Here is a 19016-nt window from a genome sequence, read left to right as displayed (position 1 = left end):
TCTAATCTTACTTTACTCCACATCTGGCCTTCATCTTAATTTAATCAGTTACCAAATAAAATGTTAGGGGTCTGGTTGCTGTTGTCCAGGGATGTAAGACAAGGAGTTAATAGAGATGTTTTGTGCAAATGCCATTCATTATCCCTCAGCCACATTCTTTCTGCCAAGTTCTCCATCTAGCTTTAGATAACTTTATCATGAAATGTCAATGTCTCTACTGTCCCTGTTTTGTTTACCATGCGGCTGATATCTTGTTTATCATTAATGATGGAAGCATTTGGTGATAAAGTCCAGGCAGCAGCATCCGATTCCAGCCAGGAGATTATGTCGGATGAGCAGAGAAAGTCTGTGTATCATTTCTGAATGCTTACATCATGCCGGTCAAGCCACTTTTCCCCTTTGTTTGTTTTCACTAACACACTTGTGGTGTTAATCTAGAAATGGTCGTCTGGCATTTTTGAACACTTTCTTCACCGAGTAATACAACTGCATTGCATCCTGCTTATACAAACAGCCAGTGTTATTGTAGTGATATTGGGTAATTCCTGGGTGTCCTCACAATCCCCCCGAACCCAAGCATTGGCTTTGATTGGTGGATCTGAATCAGGGTTTCGGTTTAGATTGGTGGATCTTTTAAGGATGACTAAAGCAATATGTCTCCTGTTGAGCTTTAAGGGTGGTGTCTGTCAGACCTTTTAAATCATTCTTGATTGCTAAAGCTTACGAGAGGGTCATGGTGGGTTTGGCGAGCTTCTCCTAGGGCCTGGAGTCGTACCGGGAAGGCAAATGTGTTGCGCACAACCCTGCAGCCTGCTGAAAGACAGAGCTCCGGATCCAGCTCTGCTTTTTTTTTTTTTTAACAAAGCAATGGCAATCCGTATTCTATTTGTGGCAAAATATTTGTTTGCAAATTAATGTCATATGCAGCGATAGGAGAGAATCGGTTTTGAAGTTTAATCAATTATTAAACAGAGGCTTTGGCCGCCACATATCCCAGAGCCAGGTTTTAGTTGAGCAGCACACTGTCGTTCCCCAGATGGACCACATTAACTCACCCTTTTCACAATTCTTCTTTTTTCATTCTCCAGCCTTTATCATTTCACATCTTTGTGTTAGAGCCAAGGCTTTTCAAAGCCACAAAGCAGCTATAAACATCTCTGTAATCATGTATTCTTGTCTGCTCATCTTTCCTTTGTTTTTTCAGTTAGGTGTTTCATAGGCGTTCCTCTTTTTCAGACCATCCGTGTCATACTCAGTCCTCAGCTCTCCTCACTTCTCCTCCAGTAGGTCTTTTTCCGGATTGGAAAGTGTTCCAACTGACCCAGCGCTTTAGGAATGTCAACATGCATACATTATTACTGTCATACAGATGTTTGCTCTCCCCCTTGAATGTCACATGGCATCAGGGGAACAGGAGAGTGTCTAACATGGTAAGCAAAATATTCTTACATTGTTATTTCACTAAAGCTGGGGCTGGATTGTGGAAAAGGGAGAACGAAAAGGATATTGTCTCCCATGCTGTTAAATCCTGGCGGAGTAAACCCACCCACCAGCATTACTGGGTGAAAGGAGCTTGTTAAAATGGCCCCACTCGGCGCCCTGAGCTTTGGAGTATACACTGTGTTTAAAATACAGTTGACAGTCACTCTGGAGCACTCAGCATCCATTTGCAAGCTCCGGGGTCGAGACCTTCCATTGCTTCTTTGTTGTGGTTCAGCTGAAGTGCATAGCAGGTTGCCTTTGTTATTGAAACAAAGTTGAATGTATTAAATGACTGCCTTTGATGCGCAAAAAAGCTTTGTGACCGCTATTAGGGCGCACAAAGACCGGTGACTTCATATTATAAATGTCTTCCCCCCTCTGTTTTCCTCAAGAAAATGAGAGAATGAATTGCCGTCTTTATGGCATTTGGTGAAGTATCATTGTTATTATTTGTGATTAAGATGAGGTATTGCTGCATTGAGGTTTTTCTTCCATCAGCACAAAAGCACAGAGGCCTGCTATCAGCTTTATGGTTCTGGTAAACAATAGCGGGTAGCACAGCAGGGGCCTAACCTGTAAAGTCTGATGTAGTCAAGATACAGAAGTTAATTTCCATGCAGGCGTCCTGCAAGCAAGTAGCTCAACTGAATAGTTCTGTCAGAAAGATTTAGTTATATGGCTTCCATGTTTTTCAATGGGAATTCTACTGTAGTTACAAGAGATCATGGGAAAACTGTGATAAACACTGTACATTTTTTTTAACATGAAATGCACAAAAAGCAGCTCAGTTCCTAAGATGACCTCACCTGACTGACTACTGAAAGCCTCTATCACTGGTTTCATTTCATTTGAAACATGCTACTAATTGCAGCTTGTTTTCTCTCCACATTAACTGTCATATCTGTTAAAATTAATAAACAAGCTTATATATTGCAATGTTGGGAAAACCTGAGGAGGTGACAGCCAGAAAGGGAAACACAATACATGTGAAGTAACTTTATTTTCTGGCTCTCTGTGACGTTGTCCCCACATACTTTTCTTTGAACAACTCTGTACTTCTCTAATGATGTCAAGTTGCTGACCTATTTCACTCAACACTAATGTTCAAGTTCTTTTTATACCGCTGCCTTGACTTTCTTCCACAATTAGCACTGTTGTCACTTACCAGTGATGTCACTCAACCAACCTTTCCATTCACCAGTACTTAGATTATGTCACCGACAGGCCTTTAACTATTTAGTATCGATGCCCTGTTGTCATAATCTTTCTGTGTTCCTGTCACGTGTTTAGTTGTTTAGTGGCATGTTGTTCTTTCTCGTGCCCATCTTTTGTGCCATGCTTAAAATATAGTAGTAGTAGTAATATAGTTTTTTGCTCCCTTTTTGGGTGCTTTTCATGTCCCTTGAAGCTTTGATATATAATCCAGACTTCAGTGAGGATGTGTGGCGTTTAAATGGACCCTTTTAAAAGGAATATTAGTCACCTTTGTTACTTTAACTTTATTTCTTATATGCTTTCCTGTCGGCTACAATGGACTTCTCTACCATCTTAAAACATCCACATTTTTCATGTTCCCTGATCTCTGAACCTGAATTGCAACCTACTTTTCATTCATCTGGAAACAATCAACTGCATATGTGGTATTCAGATGTAAAAGTGATGTTGTCATATTCGACTAGCCAGCCAACACTGTAAACTGGTGGCATTTGGATGATGTGACATTTGCTTCCGCATATTAGCCTTCCTCTAGCCAAGCTGTTCTGAGTTACACTGACAGAAATAGGGGTCAGAAGTCGTACAGATGCACTCTGATATGATTGGCACTTGGGAGACTCATGGTTTCACACTTTGGGGATTATCCTCCATTTTCCAGAATGTTCTGCCTAGAGACTCTGAGGGGATGACCTCATGATTGGCTGATGGGGGTTTGGAGGTGGGGGGGGTGTATATGTGTGTAGTCGCATGATCATGATCAACTAAGTTCAGAGAAAGATTGCGTTGGGATCTGGAAACAGTGCTTCAGTGCAGCCATTATATAATATAATAGAAAGTAATGGTTGGAATAGGGGATTTCAGCTGGGACCATGCCTGCAGCTACAGTGCATGTTTGTATTCTGAATTTATTGCCCTCTGTCAATGAATAAATTGGCCAAAGGTTAAAGCATATAGACTACAGAGCCATAGGTTTATGTTTTCTGTGTATAACTTTAAAATAGTGAATAAAATAAGTGAGCCTAGAAACAGGAATGAATCCAGTCATGTGCTTTCAAAATATAGCTGAGCTCAAACCCTGGAAAAGCAACTGACTTCATGTGTGTTTATGTGTACATGTTTGTGAATGCACTGATTGCATGCATTGATTCAAACTATATGAACAACTGTGTGCTGTGGTATGTTTTCTCATTGTCTCTTTTCCTCTACGCCCCCAATTGTGTTCCCCATTATCCGTTATTCCACTTGTAAGCACATCTAAATATAGACCAAGAATTTGCTTAGGGGGCACTCTCTTAGTAGTGGTGGTTAAAGAGAAGACGGGGTATTTGCTGTAATTGTAAATGCATGTGTACAGCCTAAGCTTGGGAAGAGAGACAGAGAAGCGTAAAGAGAATCTGGCAGTTTCCCCTTGCGCTTGCTCTTTCCCAGCTGCTGTGCAGCTTATTTGTCCCTTCCAACGTGTGGCGCTCTTTGGAGTGGACATTTTGCCTTTGCTGAATACCTTTTTTAAATACCTCCTTACCTCAATACAAGTTTCACCCGCTTAACACAACACACATGGAGACAAGTCCAGACCCTTTTCTGCCTTCTCTCCCCTCCCCATTGCTTGGAAAATCTTACATTTCTACAGAAAAGAAGTGCACACATCCTGTCCTCATTAGGCCAGGGAAAGGAGAGGGATCTGGCAGGGCCGATCCTATAGAAGCCCCACACATGAGCCTGGACGAACAGAACAGAACAGGCAGGCGGGCAGGCATGCCGCGGCGTTTTATATGGCTCTTGTTCTTAGCCTTTGATGACACTGTTTAGAATAGGAAATATCTAATAAGTCAAGTATTCTGTCTAATGTGCTGCCAGTGGGTTTAGTATTTGCCTGGAGGTCTTGAAACACTATCTCCGCCACAGCAATAATATACATTTAAAATTCTCATGGAGTGGGTGGGAGGGAGCGATGTAGAGAGAGAAAAGGGGCAGCTGAGAGTACATGCTGTAATAGTAACCATGTGCAGTTTGGAGCAGACAAGGGTGGGATAAGATGGGACATACCTTGGGACTTTTGAAAACTCTCTGTATGTTTCCTCTATTTTCAATTTATCACAATCATGTTTCAAAAGACAGCAGTAGCTAATTGAAGCTGACGTTGTATCCATTATCATGAATGGGAAACATGAGGGGAAGGCCTCAATAATGGGGTATCTGTTGGACTTGGACATGTTATTGGAAATGATGATGATTAATAAGCCCAATTCTACCCATGATGCACCTGACAAATCTGCAGCTATAAGAGGAGTGTTTAATTGATATGATGCAGTGGTGCAATAAACTGAAACGGCCTTTGCCATCTTTGTCTTTTTATGTATTTTTACTTCCGACGGTCTTAGCTTCACTGTACGAGAGAAAAGCGAGTGCTCGGGGTACCTGGATGGCTCACCTGGTTGAGCGTGCGCACCACGTATAAAGGCCTAAAAATGTCCAAAAATAAAATATTCTTTAAGAAAAAAAAGAACAGCGGTTGCTTTTGTGGGGATGGCTTGAAGTTTTTTCTCAGCATCTACAAAATATATTCCACGCACATTTATGACGCTTCTGTTTATTGCAGCTTTTTTTTACCCACACATGTCATTTCTATATAAACATGTCCAGTAATTTATTAGTTGATAGGTAGCGTTTAGTTTTCTATGTTTGTCTCGTTCCTGTCCCCTGGGAGCCAGTGGCGGCTTCTTTATAGTCTTGAAGATGGCATGCTTTGGTAGCAGAATAAAGATGCCTGTTTTCATTGTCCCTTGAAACCCAGTAACCTACTCACATTGATTTATATCATCTGTCACTGAACGCTTTTTATTGCCACAACGGCTGGAACTCTCCCGACATCCGTTAGTTGGAGCCAAGCATAAAATCTCGGCTGCTTTAGACACAATACCATTGTCGCTGCACGAAACGATTTGATTCTTTTTAAAAGACATTTCCAATATTGCAAGAAAGTGCAACATGATTTTAAGACCGCAGGAAAAGTCCCAGAGCATGCCTGTAATGTCTGTGGCTATATACGATGCTCTCCTTCTTTGGTCAATTTGTCTATGGTTTCAATCAAGCAAGTTATTTGGTTTGTGTCCTCTTGTAAAGTCAGGATCCAAACAAGAAAGAAACTTTGCAAAAAAGAAAACGAATGCTCTGATCCAATTTTTATTTGATGCTGTGATCCATCTCTGTGATTCTAACACAGCATCTTGCTTTGGTTTAAGATAATGCGGTTTGTTTTAATGCAAATTCAATTCTCAAGTTACGCAGCAGGTACCAGCTGCCCCTGTGTGTGTGTGTCTGTGTGTGTGAGAGAGAGAAATACCATGTTTTTTTATGTATTTTTTTGTATTTTTTCAGTTTCTACCTTTCCTTTACTTGCATGATTTAATAACTGCTGTTTGAGGGTGCACCTTACATCATGCGCTCTCTTTTCAACTATAATGTTGTGGCAGTTGGTTGTATGAAAACAAAACAGTTGTGTGCATACTTATTTTTATTTTTTATTTTATTTTTTACAGTGAAGCTCCAGCCATCTCCAGTAGACTTCAAGGCTAAAAAAAAGTCAGCATCAGTGACACAGCCTTACCTTTCTCTGTTTCTGTGTGCAGGTGCGTCGATACGAGCAGAAGCGTGGCATTCGAGACCCTGCGGCAGGCGTCGACTCTTTGTCGCGTCACAGCGGAACTGGGCAGGACAGCGGCTTCGGCAGCGACAGCGCTCCCATTCGCATCGTCCAAATCGAGCAGCAGAGTGGGGCCAGCCACCACTGCATCGCTAGGCCCTCACAAAAGTCCACCATCACCAAGAACCTCAGCTTCATCCCTTTCGACATCTTTCTCACAGCTAGTAGGCTGTCTGTCATGACCTATGCTTGCTCCAGTGCCCCAAAGGCCCTTCCCTCATCGTCAGATACCCCCAGCACACCCGACAAGAAGGAGCCTGGGGAGAAGGTAAACAAAAAGCCTGTGACATGGAAGCTTTTTCTGTTCCAGAGTCAGTTCCTGGATTTGGCAGTTGTCCATTTGTGTATAATTTTTCATACCTTACACAATAGCAATATGTGTTATTTATGTGAGGATTGTAGTGGTGTCTAAGTACAGATGATTAATATTACACAGTTTTCAATTCAACTTTAGAAATTTGGTGGTTTGGTGGTATGTGGTTTATGAGAGTCATTTCATAAAGTCCAAAGTCCATCATAATGGCCTGTTTTATACTGTAACACGGATTTGTATGGTACAGTTAGTCATTGCGCTATTCCATTCAATCTGTCACTGCCCATCTAGCTGACTTAAGACTTTAAATGTACATGTACTATATGTATGATGTATATAAAATGGTGCTCTTTACACTTAGTCAGGGGTAATGTGATCTGGGCTGATTTGTAAGTGAAATGCTTCTGGGCACCAACTCAACAATGTCCCACACAAAATAGAAAAACAAACACATAGTTGTCACTGACATTTAGAACTTTCGACGTTTTCATTTTTGGTAATAATGTCTATTTGCTCACATCTGCTGTACACTGAGTGGCCATTTTATTTAATACAATGTGTTCTTGTGAACAGCCAGTTCCCCCAAACGGATGTACAGTATATGGATAGGATCAACAGGATCTGTCTAAATTGCATGATGCTGGCGAGTTATAATGGACCAAAACATTAGTAATGTTTCCAGCATCTCATTGAATCAACGCCTCAGATAATTGCAGTGAAATTTGTGGAAGGTGTGGCTTGACACTAACCTGACTCCGCCAGATGGATTGCTTCGCATTTGCTCGGCATATCCATCTGGGAACTTTCCGTTGGAGAACTTTTGGGAAGGGGCGAAAATACTGGTTAGCTGATTGGATGAACCATCTGTCTATCACCTATGTTGGTGATAGACGGGCCAAATCAACCTATCAGATCCACGAAGCGTATGAAAATACAACCACAAGCCCGCCCCTGCTGCTGCAGGCAAAGCATAGCTCGTTAGCTCAGCAAGCAAGCAACATGTCAGTAAAGGATATTTGCCGTTTGTGTAACGAGAATTTAGGAATAAAAGGCACCATTTCATGTTGCTGGACCATATTCCAAAAGAAGGATCCAAGAGAAAAAAAGCATTAGCGAGCGGCTAACAGAATTGGGGCTACCGCTGTCTGAAAATACTGGTTAGCTGATTGGATAAACCATCTGTCTATCACCACCTAACCCACCTCCAAACCAACGCTGATTGGTCGGTCGTTTGGCAAACGGCTCCAAATTTTCTCTATCTCAAGATGCCAGACTGATCTGCGAGTGGAAAACTGGAGCTCGCGAGATCAGGACGGTCTCACGAGGCTAGCTTGACACAGTACTGAATGATCTTTCTTCATCTGCTTTAGGTGGGAAAGAGTGCCCTTAACTTGCCTGAGATCCTGCCTGAGTCTCCTCCAGCCTCAGCCTCCCCCACTCCAGACCCTGCTCCAGCTGCCCAGGAATCTCTCGCTGGCCTAACCGCCGAGGACATCCTCAACAGCAACAACTCCCAGCCGGCCTCTCCGCTGCTGAAAGGCAGCCTGCTATCCCTGAGTGGCCTGCCAACTCCCAGCCGCTCCTCAGCCCGCCAAGCCCTGGGTGTAACCATCGTGAGGCAGCCGGGGAGAAGAGGGGCTGGGGACCAGGTGCTGGAACCCCTCCTGTACATCCAGGTGATGCAACCTTCTGCTCTGCTCAGCTGCCACCACCGCAAGCAGAGGATGGAGCTTTCTGTGTTTGATGTGGCCTTAAGAGGAGTAGCTTCTGACTACAAGTGTCTAGGTAAGAGAGATCAAGAGGGGGGGATGGCAAAGTTTGTGTGTGGGGAAGAGATACCAAAGGGATCCTGTTAAAGTAAAGGTCGGGATTGGATCTTCTGATTAAGATATATACCCTATTTAAATTACCCACAGAGGAAAACTATCAGAGTAGTAAATGTTAAATATTTCTTATATATTATATAATATTTCTTTGTCTGTGCTGTTCTCTTCCTTTCTCCTTGCCCCTTTTCACCTCTTTTTTCTTTTTCTTAATCTCTTCATCTTTCATCCAGACCCAGGAAAGACTCTGCCAGAGTCTCTGGACTACAATGTGTTTTGGCTGCAGACAGTAGCAGGAGAGGTAGACCGTAAAACGGGCATTCCTCCCCCCCTGCTCTGCCTCCAGATCAAAGATTTCCTCAATGGACCGGGTGAGGGTCATGCACGCACAACACACATTGTTCGACGCATGCAACTTCTGTATACTCACGCTAACATGCTTTTTACTGTTTAAAGGCATCCGTTTTACATTTAATCCCATTTCAGGGGACATGTCCACCGCTGTGAAGCAGCAGACACACACATACACACAGATCAAACACATCCCAGAGCCGAACACAATAGGTCTACTTTTCGGCTGTGTGTGCATATGATGAGCAGTCTAAATGACATTGCGGATGTTTTCCACAGTAGGCAACTGATATCGCTAAATACTCACTTTGAACAGCAGACTACAGCTCCTGTGGATTTAAGTGTGTGTGTGTGTGTGTGTGTGTGTGTGTGTGTGTGTGTGTGTGTGTGTGTGTGTGTGTGTGTGTGTGTGTGTGTGTGTGTGTGTGTGTGTGTGTGTGTGTGTGTGTGTGTGTGTGTGTGTGTGTGTGTGTGTGTGTGTGTGTAATGTCAGGCTTCTGTGGATTTGGCTTTCACAGGGTTTGGTTGTCTATTTTTAGATTGATATGATATCCATATGAGCAGCTTTAAGCTAAGGTTGTTGACCCAAGGGTGCGGCTGACATCCTACCCAAATATTACAGCAATGAATAAAATCATGAGTGGGCTTTTGAGTGGATGAGAGTGTGCAACCTTGTTATCCCAATGAGAGTTGCATGCAGAGTGTGTGTAGGCGCAGGACATCCTTCAGAGTTCAGCTCCCTGAACCCAGTTGGCCAGATGCATACACATACTGTACACACGCACGCACGCACACACACACACACACACACACACACACACACACACACACACACACACACACACACACACAACTACGGACATACTATGACATATAGTCTGTCTTTCTTCCACATGTAAACAATCATGAGCACATACTGTGCATATAGACAAAAAGGGAGCTCCAGGCTGAACTGTAGGTGTTATTGATGATGGTTCGGGGAAGCGTATAGCCCCTTCACCCACACCCATCCCTTCCTGCTGTCAGCGGAAAAGCCCTCAGCTTCTCTGTCCACCTGGAATCACACAACACAATGCAGCTCTCTGTACACCACTGCAATCACACAATACAGCCGCACACCACCAATGTCCATCTACCCCTCTGCTCATTCCAGATGGCGCCAGTTGTCAAATTACAGCGTGCATGACCTTTCCATGAGGCACGAATTGCATAAGAATTTCAGTCAGCTTTTGAGCTTACATGGTTAATAGATTCCTGTCTGATGGGTTCTCGCTGTATACAGGAGAGGCAGGTTGAGTAAAGAGAAATCGTCCTTCGATAGAGAGTATATACTGCACTGACCTCTGATCTGCCTTTGGAGAAGAGCGAGAAAGAAGAACAGCACTAGATGTAGTATTGTTTCCAGGTTAAATAAATATTCAAATAGATTTAGGTACACTTGGTATATTTATGTATTCGAAACTGCATAATGCACAGCGCTGATTTTACAGCTTTAAGTGATTTATTGACAGGATGTTTTACTGAACAGGGTTACTGCCTGTCATATCTCTATTACATTATGCTGTGGTTACATCTGATTCCAGTGTTTAGTTGAAGCGCAGATGTCGACATTGCACAATTACAGTCAGGTGTTTCCCTTGAACCTCTGAAGAGCAGAGCCATCCTTGTCTCAGAAGGACAACTTCAATCATAATCACTCGCATTCATTCTCTCCCCCACACACACACACACACACACACACACACACACACACACACACCACCCTCCATAATGACTCAGACAGGATCCAGGCTCAGTGTGAGGTTGCCCCAGGTCAGGCTGTGCTGGAAATATCTAGAATTGACCACACATGCTACTGGTTCCCCTTCACCCACAGTCTCACACACACACACATACACAGGCGCGCACACACACACATTTTCAACTCTGAGTTGTTTGGTTAGATGACTCTCTAGTGGAGATAATTATACTCTTCAGGGAGAAGGAGGCAAAGGAAAAATGAAGAGCAGAAGATTCGACCTGTTGCGGAATACAGTCATTCCTGTTGTGTAGACCGTACTTAGACACAGTCAGAAAGGTGTATCAGTCTGAACTGAAGCATCAGCATCATTCATGATAAGGTTCAGTAAATGACCTGGTGAGACACGTTTTGATGCCTCTACTCAGTCGAGTTTAATTGTTTGGATACACCTAATTTGATCATGAAACAAAAAGGAGTGCGACGAAGAAAAAAAGGGAGGATCGATGAAGACAGGATTAGGAAGAAAAAGGGCATTTAGCATTTTATTCATCAATCATCAATCCCCTGGTGTTTTTAGAACTACCTGTCACTGTGTATGTGTGTGTGTGTGTGTGTGTGGCGATTGTGTATGTATCATGTCCGGCGGCTCTTCTTTGATTCGAGCAAGGCTTCACATTTGATTTATTTAAACGAGGCGCAAACGGAGAGCAGACCGCTTTGAGGCCATGTCTTGCTGTGTGTTTACAGCAAAATGCTCGCAATTTCAGCAGCATTTATTCTGCAAGACCAATCAAAGCTGCCCTCCCAAGGATGCCGAGTGGGAAACACTCGTAACATGTGTACTGTAAAGTGGATGGTGTTTCAGCACTGACCCTCACTCGGCAGCCGCTGACCATGTACACACACGCACATATATATATATATATATATATATATATATATATATATATACATATATATACATATATATATATATACATATATATAAACATTACTAATGCAAGTACATACAGGAAGCCACATTTGTAAACCAGGAGGGTTCAAGGCTTGACCAGCAAACACATACATGAAAAAGGCCCCAGATGACTTAGTTTTTTTCAACATGAGCAGGGTTCAGTGATTGACCAGCAAACTCACAACACACACACACACATACACGTTCCTTCCCTCCCTCTCTCATCTTTCCTACTCCGTTCCAGTCTTTGAGAGGGTCAGTGAGCGAGTCCAGAGATGTAACTGCTACCACTTGGAGACGAGAGAAGCAACAGGTGATAGATTAGCTAGAACAAATTGGAACCATTACTCTCCCATGTCCCTGGTTCCCGTCAAGCTATGGGTTCGTAGAAATGTTGTCAGTTACTGTATACAAGCCTGTGCCCCTCCGAACCGTCCAGAACCACTCTAATTTGAGTCAGATGGTAGCTGAGGCGCGTGTCACTGGCCTCACTTGGTTTGAGGCTTTTTTTTTGTGACAGTGGGATTCTACAGATACCCCCTCCCCCCCCAAAAAAAATTATTGGCCATTACAAACACAGACATACACAAATACCCTTCACATATGGACCCTGTGTAATTGGACACATTGCCACCTGTGTCAGACACAGGCTTTCTGCTGTCAAGAGTCAAGCGTAAAAGTCAGCTAGAGAAATCAAAGGTGGGGTGGGAATGAAAACAATGTTCGTTGTGGTTGCACACACACACACACACACACACACACACACACACACACATATAACCAACACCAGGTTCAAAGTGGGGACGGCGTCATGCATGACCTTGTCAAAAAGGCACAGTAACCTGGGTAATAAGCATATTTGATCTGCCCCACCACTTTACAGAGATATATACGTGTGTGTGTATGTGCCTCTGTCAGACCTTGATCTCCCACTTTCTCCAGCGCTAATAGAGGCTGACACCTGAGAAGGGCCAGTCTATGATTTCCCCCAGCTTGTTCACATTAAGTCCTGTTCTTTAAAGGTATGTGAACACCAACACCACCTCTCAACCTATAGGCTTGATGCCTGCTCCATGCACAGGCTTTCCACTGACAGTCTCCAGCTTGAAATAGCCAGTAGTCTTATGGCTGAAGCCAAGGTGTTCCCAATAAAAACACTCCTATGTGTGAGAAGGCCACTGCTCAAAAAGCCCTCTTTGGACTCCCCCTGCTTGGCAATGAAAGTGCCACAATTTTTTCAATAATTGATATTTCCTCCCTTTAATAAAAAAAAGAATCTCAGCAGTATTTCCTTGCCCTCCTAAAGCACATTTGAAAGCAGCATTACATAAGATTGCCATTTGTGTTCTCAGTTCTTCACTGACGGTGTTAAAGAGGTGCAGCAGTGTATATTGTTGATAGAAGTCTTTATCATAGTACGGCGTTACATCTTAATCCATAAATATAGGATTTTGTATAAGTCTGTCATGGCTTGTAAATAGCTTCTTTTTTTCTGTTGTGAGGTTTAAGTTTCCTCGTTTTATGCCGTCTTTGCCCTGATAGTGAAACCACATGGAACAGTGCTGTAAAGGCTGTCTCGCACACACACAGCTCCAGAGAAACAACCAAACGTAGGGAAATGACACAGATGTACTCAAACTTGAAGCCGTATAATGCTGCTATGTAATTTTTATTAGAATTTTGCAAAAGATTCATCTTTTGACATCTCTCCACTGCAGTAAAAATGTGCGCCATCGGTTGCTGAATGAAGCCAGTGGGAAGCTGTACAGATGTTGTACAGGGTCCTCTATGGACAGTTGTTTCTGAGTTCACACAATGTCACTCTAAAATTAGTTCAGATACTCCTGGGCTGGCCCTGAATGCTATATGCTATAAGCTGCATGTGGTAGCTCAATTCATAGGAGGAGACAACTCCTCCACCCACCCCTGTCCAGATAAGGTCCTGACTTAGTGTTTCTTGGTTCCTCCAAATATGTGAAACAGCACTATATGATGTATGAATTTGAATCTCCATCCATTCAGATTTATGTTTTTTTGAGACAGTGGAACAGATGTGCTAATGATGATTCCAGGCCACCGAAAACATACTGTTCATCAGAACTTTAACTCAGGATTAATGTCCCATATTATGTAAAAGATACATATAGGTTAGGTATTACAACGCTGGGGTTATAGCGAGCAATCCATTGCACTGCTCTCTCAGGCCAGGTGAGTTTCTGAACACATAATAAATCCCCTATCGTCACACCAGAACTGGCTGGGAATCAGGGGTAGAATGGGATTTTCAGGTCAGGGGGGAAAGAGGGACCTCGGGATGGAGGACAATCGATAATGAGGACCAGGTCTCCCTGTGCAGAGAGCCAGGCAAGGCCCGGCGCTGGCCCTGACTGGGTGATCAGAGACAGCTTTGTGTGATTACAGAGGGGGGGAGGGGTTGATTAGATTGAGGGTTGGAGGAAGAGTAAAAGATAGAAAGGACTGAGAAAGAAGCAGAAGAATGGGCTACATGAAACAGAGCGAGAAAATGAAATGGTGAAAGAAGGAAGGGAGAGGAGCAGAGGAACAGCTGCATATGGGCTATTTATTCCACCACTGGAAAGTTTTCTGGTGAAAAGTCAAGTGGAAATGATAAGCTACATTGCAAAGCAAATTCCACCTATCTTTCCTCCCAATCCCTCTCTCCAGCCATCCTTTCATTTGACCATGTGCCTCACTTCCACTGGATTAAATGAGAAAGAATCCTGAGGGCAGCTTGGCAGCGCTCCCGCTCATGTCATCCAGTGCTCCTACCTGGGAAGGAGACAGACGGGAGGCTTAAAACCCTTAAAAACTCTCTAAACTCTGGTGCCTTGATGAGACCATGAAAAACAGCTGTGCTTGTTTTCGGCTGCTTCCCTCTCCCATCATCATGACCAAGTGGAAAAATGGGATAATGGAAGTGGTGTAAAACGGCATTGAGTTAATTCATGTGTCTCTGTAAATTCCAGTCAAGTGTTTGAAGGCTGCAGTGCACCAGAGAGAGAGGTAGAACGGGAGAGAGCCGAGGAGTCTTGGATTTATGTGGCTGGCATTAGGAAAAGATTCTCTTCTGCTATTCCACAGTGTCACGTTAGGATGTTACAGTGAGACAGCCAGTACTTGTGTGTGTGTGTGTGTGCATATAAGACAAGGAGAAAGAGATTGAGACTCTGCCCAGCTGTTTTTTAACTTGGTCCTTGCATGCAAAGCTGAGTGATTAGAAGAGGAGGAGCGCTTGATTTACGAGACACGGTACCATGCACTATTCCATGGGTTAGATAGCAACAGATCTTGCTCAGTGGGACATTTATGAAAACTGCCTTTTCTTAAAACCCTCAAATGAATTGTGTCCAGTTTATGGTGGGTTTCCAAATGACAAGAGTAAGTTTTAAAGAGCAAGGGCCCCAGCCAGAAGTGGATTTATTCAATTCGGGTCCTTGGTTTAACATGGTTTAGGAGGGCCTGCTTTAGCACTGAGGAAGACTTAACCCTTTTTCACTAGATTGAATCATAAAAGATATATATAATAATAATAATTTCCCATTCCCAAAAAACAAACAGAACACACACAGAACCCCCGGGGAGAGTGTGTGTTCTACTCAATGTACTTCTGTCATGAGGTAGCTTTTTGTTTTGTCTCGACAATAAAGTCTTGTTTTTATTATCTGCCCAAAAGCCTTGCTCTTTGTACTTCCAGAGCTAACTAAACCAGACTGAGCACAAGAGATGCTCCCTAATTTTGAGAGAGACTGCTTAGAAACGTTACATAGACGGAGTTGTTGTTTGTTACGTTTTGTTGACCAGCACGGTTTTAAAAACATTATTTTGTCTCTTTTCTTTACCGTTTCTTTTGTCTCCTCATTTTCTTTTCTTTCTGTCTCCCTCCACAGCTGAGGTGAATGTGGAGCTGTGGCGCCCTCTGAAAATCAACCCCACACTGGCAAAGCTGGAGCAGGCCAAAGCTTACCTGGAGAAAGTCCTACCAAACACCACGTGGGGTACCTCCAGTAAACCACCATCAGCTTCCTCCACCCCTCATTCCTCCCCTACCAAGACACTGCCGAGGCCCTTTCCTTCTCGTTCACAGCCGCACCATCAGGCCTCTGACCTGGGTAAAGCCAGCAGCGTCGGGGCCCTGGCGCTGTCCTTCCACAAGGTCTCTCTCCACACTGCCCAGATTGTAGTAGTCATGGAGACAGAGGCCCATCCAATGAGGCCCAGCGTGACCGTAACAGTGTCGGCCATGACAGGAAGTCTGAACGTGAAGTCAGGGCCTAGAATAGAAGGTGAGTAAAATAAAAACTTCTTTAATTTCTTGCAGGAACTAAAAAATAACATTGAGCTTATGTGGGCACACGAGAAGCAAAAGGTACACAGTTGCGCTGCTTCTTTAACTAGACCATCGAAACATTTTATTTTATTTTTTCCAACCCCCTACTAAGACTTCTCTGAGCTCAGTAAATGACCCGTGGTGTTTAAATCCAAAGTAACAAGGGCCTGGACCTTAAATGACTCACTCATTATGACTTTTTTTTTTTCTTTCTTTTTTTTTTTATGTGAAAACGAAAAAAAACATTGCCACTTGTTTCAAAGAAATTCTTGAAACAGGTGGAGCTACATTGGAAACAACTGTAATGACTTCACCCATTTGGCAAATTGTATCATCTTTTAAAGAAACCACAATTTTAAGACTCAGTATTATACTCCGCTGAACGTACATGTTTTTTTTGTGGTGTCATTTGCCTAGTACCCAAGCTCACCGTGTGTGCCAACAGGAACCAACCCAGGCCCTTTGAAAATGAAGCACATGTACAGTAGACTGAGCTCCAAATATCCAATACAAAAATGTAGTGGAGAACAAATTGTTCCATTTCGGGTCAGTGTGTAACCAAACAGATATTGATGGAGAGCTATACCCAGTGCACCGCACTTATATTTGTTATTCATTCATATTCAAATTGATTAGGTATTAGCTGAGGTGGTGCAACATGTTCCTAACATGCATAGTAATGTGTTTAATTAAACAGCAGGTTGTACAGTATAAAAAGAAGAGGAGAAAGTATAAATCCGTTCGGAATATTTCTTCAGTATCTCACTGCATTGCACTGAGTCAAACTTTCCACTTTCCACCCTTGTTTGTTGAAGAATATGTGATGTCTCTGCCTTTTTAGACAATTTGACACACTGTCATTCACTCACACTGGGAACCAAATACCAGAATTGATTTTAGTTTTATTTGGAATATGTTTTTTTTTTTGTTTTTTTACACATGCTAGCAAAGCCCTCATCTGCCAAAAACAAGGTTTGTCAGTAAACTGTAAAGTGAGATGTTTGTGTTAGTCTTGGAAAAGTTGTTGTGAGACTGTGTGTGTGTGTGTGTGTGTGTGTGTGTGTGTGTGTGTGTGTGTGTGTGTGTGTGTGTGTGTGTGTGTGTGTGTGTGTGTGTGCGCGCGCGTGTGTGTGTGTGCGTGTGAGAGAGCGAGATGTTTATTTTCGTGTTCGGACCAAACCCTAACCCTTCATCATCAACACTGACTATTATCCAGAAGGCATCACAGTGTTTCCATTCGAACAATCAGAACTGCTAATGCTAATGTAAATTAAAAAGCTTCCAATTTCTCTGTGCCGTTGGGTGTGAGCCGATGCGCTGTAACAGATGATCAGAGAATTTTGGTTTGTGTTTCAGTCTTTGCTTTTTTTTTTTTTTTTTGGCATGTCTTCTAAATTTGACAGCAGATGGGAAGAGAAAAGATGAAAGAGGGTGAGGGGCTGACATGCCACATGCAGGAGATATCAGGGACCACTCGTTATTTTGTGAGTAGATGTTTTGTACCTCGGGACCACTGAGCTACACAGCCCCTGTTGACTGGGGTTGCAGGGGGACGAGCACAGAGATGGAACTGGGCTCCCTAAGTGCCTGCATCTGTTTGACAGATGTTGTTATATTGGGTTACTTGGGATAAAATGATTGTCGAAAATGTTAATTAAAACCTCAAACAATTTGCACTTTGTTTACTCAAATCTGCATAACTGCACAGTGACACAATACTCAGCGCTGCTGCCCTGCTCTGATTTTCACCAGCTTTTCAGCTTTCATCCATCTTTGATGTGTTGACTTCGATAAACACAGTTGAAACTGCGTGTGCACTGCAATGGAAAAAGAAATAGAGTTCAGAGACAATTGTACTAATATGAAAGCTAATCCCCTCCCACTCACTTTGCTCTCACATGACTCTACTATTTATCGTGCTTTCTCTTCCTTTGCACATAGAAATACTTTTCAAAAGAGATTTGTTAATAGTAGTTCTTTGATTTGTTTACAGTAAACAAAGGAAATGGAGATTAGTGTGCAGTAAACTGTCTTTTCATGGATACTGTTTACACCACAGTTACCAGCACCTTGACACAGAGCCACAGCTCCGCCCGTAAGACATTGTAATTTGACTGGACGCAAATAGAAATGTTGGGATCAGGACCCCAGGTGTTTATTGACATCCATTGGCTCATTCATCCCCAGTTTGGCTCCATACTCTTTGAAATAGTGTTTGTTGTTATGGTCCAAAAAACACAACATCATTTATGTCTGTTCCGAACAAGACGTTATAATAACTGCCATAAAACTAATGCTGTCATCATGTGTGTACCAGAGGTTTCATTCAGCTCCTCATATATCATATTTTAGTGCTCTCTGAAATACCTGAGAGGTTTAAGATCCTGTATGTAGATCTCATTATCGGCCCTGGTATTTCATCTCTTTGCCTCATCTCTGAGAGCGTGTTAAAACTTCATGTGGAGGATATCAGTGTACATGGCACCAAATGCCCACAAAGAGGATTTTTGTTGCATGGGAAACTGTATTTTTAAGTAGGTGTCAGAAGTTCTCCCGCTGAATAACATGTTTGTCTCACCTAGTTGTGTCTTCTTCTTTTTCTTGCTTGATAACTTTAGCACTCTTAGAGATCTTTGTCACAACACACACAGGGATTTTCCCTGAGGGCTTCTTCGCATAGTGTTTCCAGATTTGTTGCCATCGAAAGGAGACAAACTGTCTCCAATTACACAGACTGATCGCTGGTGACAATAGATGTATCTGCTGACTTTTAGCCTTAGCTGCACTGCCTCCATCACTCAGCACTCTGGCCTCTCCAGTCCGCTCTGTACCTCCGAAAATGGATACCTTGGAATTTTACAAAGATAAAGGTTAGGATTCCCGTTCTGTTAGGTTGAGCGTTTGAGCTGCCACAATAAGTCAGCGGGAATGACCCCCCTGGGAGAGGCTGTACATGAGAGATGTAAGACAGGAGAATGTAGTATTACTACCGCTACAGTATGTACCACTACTGTTGTTGCTTGATTGATGGAGCACATCCTGAGCAGACCTCAGGATGATGCCAGTGTGCAAAGAGAAACAGGAG

At 43.0% G+C, this 19016-nt stretch overlaps 1 protein-coding gene across 4 annotated transcripts in view; it reads left to right on the top strand.

Moving 5' to 3' along the window:
- Positions 1-19016, top strand: part of LOC120562122 (vacuolar protein sorting-associated protein 13B) — a 380029-nt gene that overhangs the window by 258731 nt on the left and 102282 nt on the right. For all 4 annotated transcript variants that reach the window (XM_039805631.1, XM_039805634.1, XM_039805630.1 and 1 more), the window contains 4 exons: positions 6327-6668; positions 8084-8498; positions 8770-8907; positions 15492-15887. In XM_039805631.1, the coding sequence (XP_039661565.1) occupies positions 6327-6668; positions 8084-8498; positions 8770-8907; positions 15492-15887 (1291 nt within the window). The remainder of the gene's footprint in view (positions 1-6326; positions 6669-8083; positions 8499-8769; positions 8908-15491; positions 15888-19016) is intronic.

Source organism: Perca fluviatilis, chromosome 7 (assembly GCF_010015445.1).
Source record: "Perca fluviatilis chromosome 7, GENO_Pfluv_1.0, whole genome shotgun sequence".
NCBI classification, from domain to species: Eukaryota; Metazoa; Chordata; class Actinopteri; order Perciformes; family Percidae; genus Perca; species Perca fluviatilis.
This window is presented reverse-complemented; position numbering and strand designations above follow the sequence as displayed.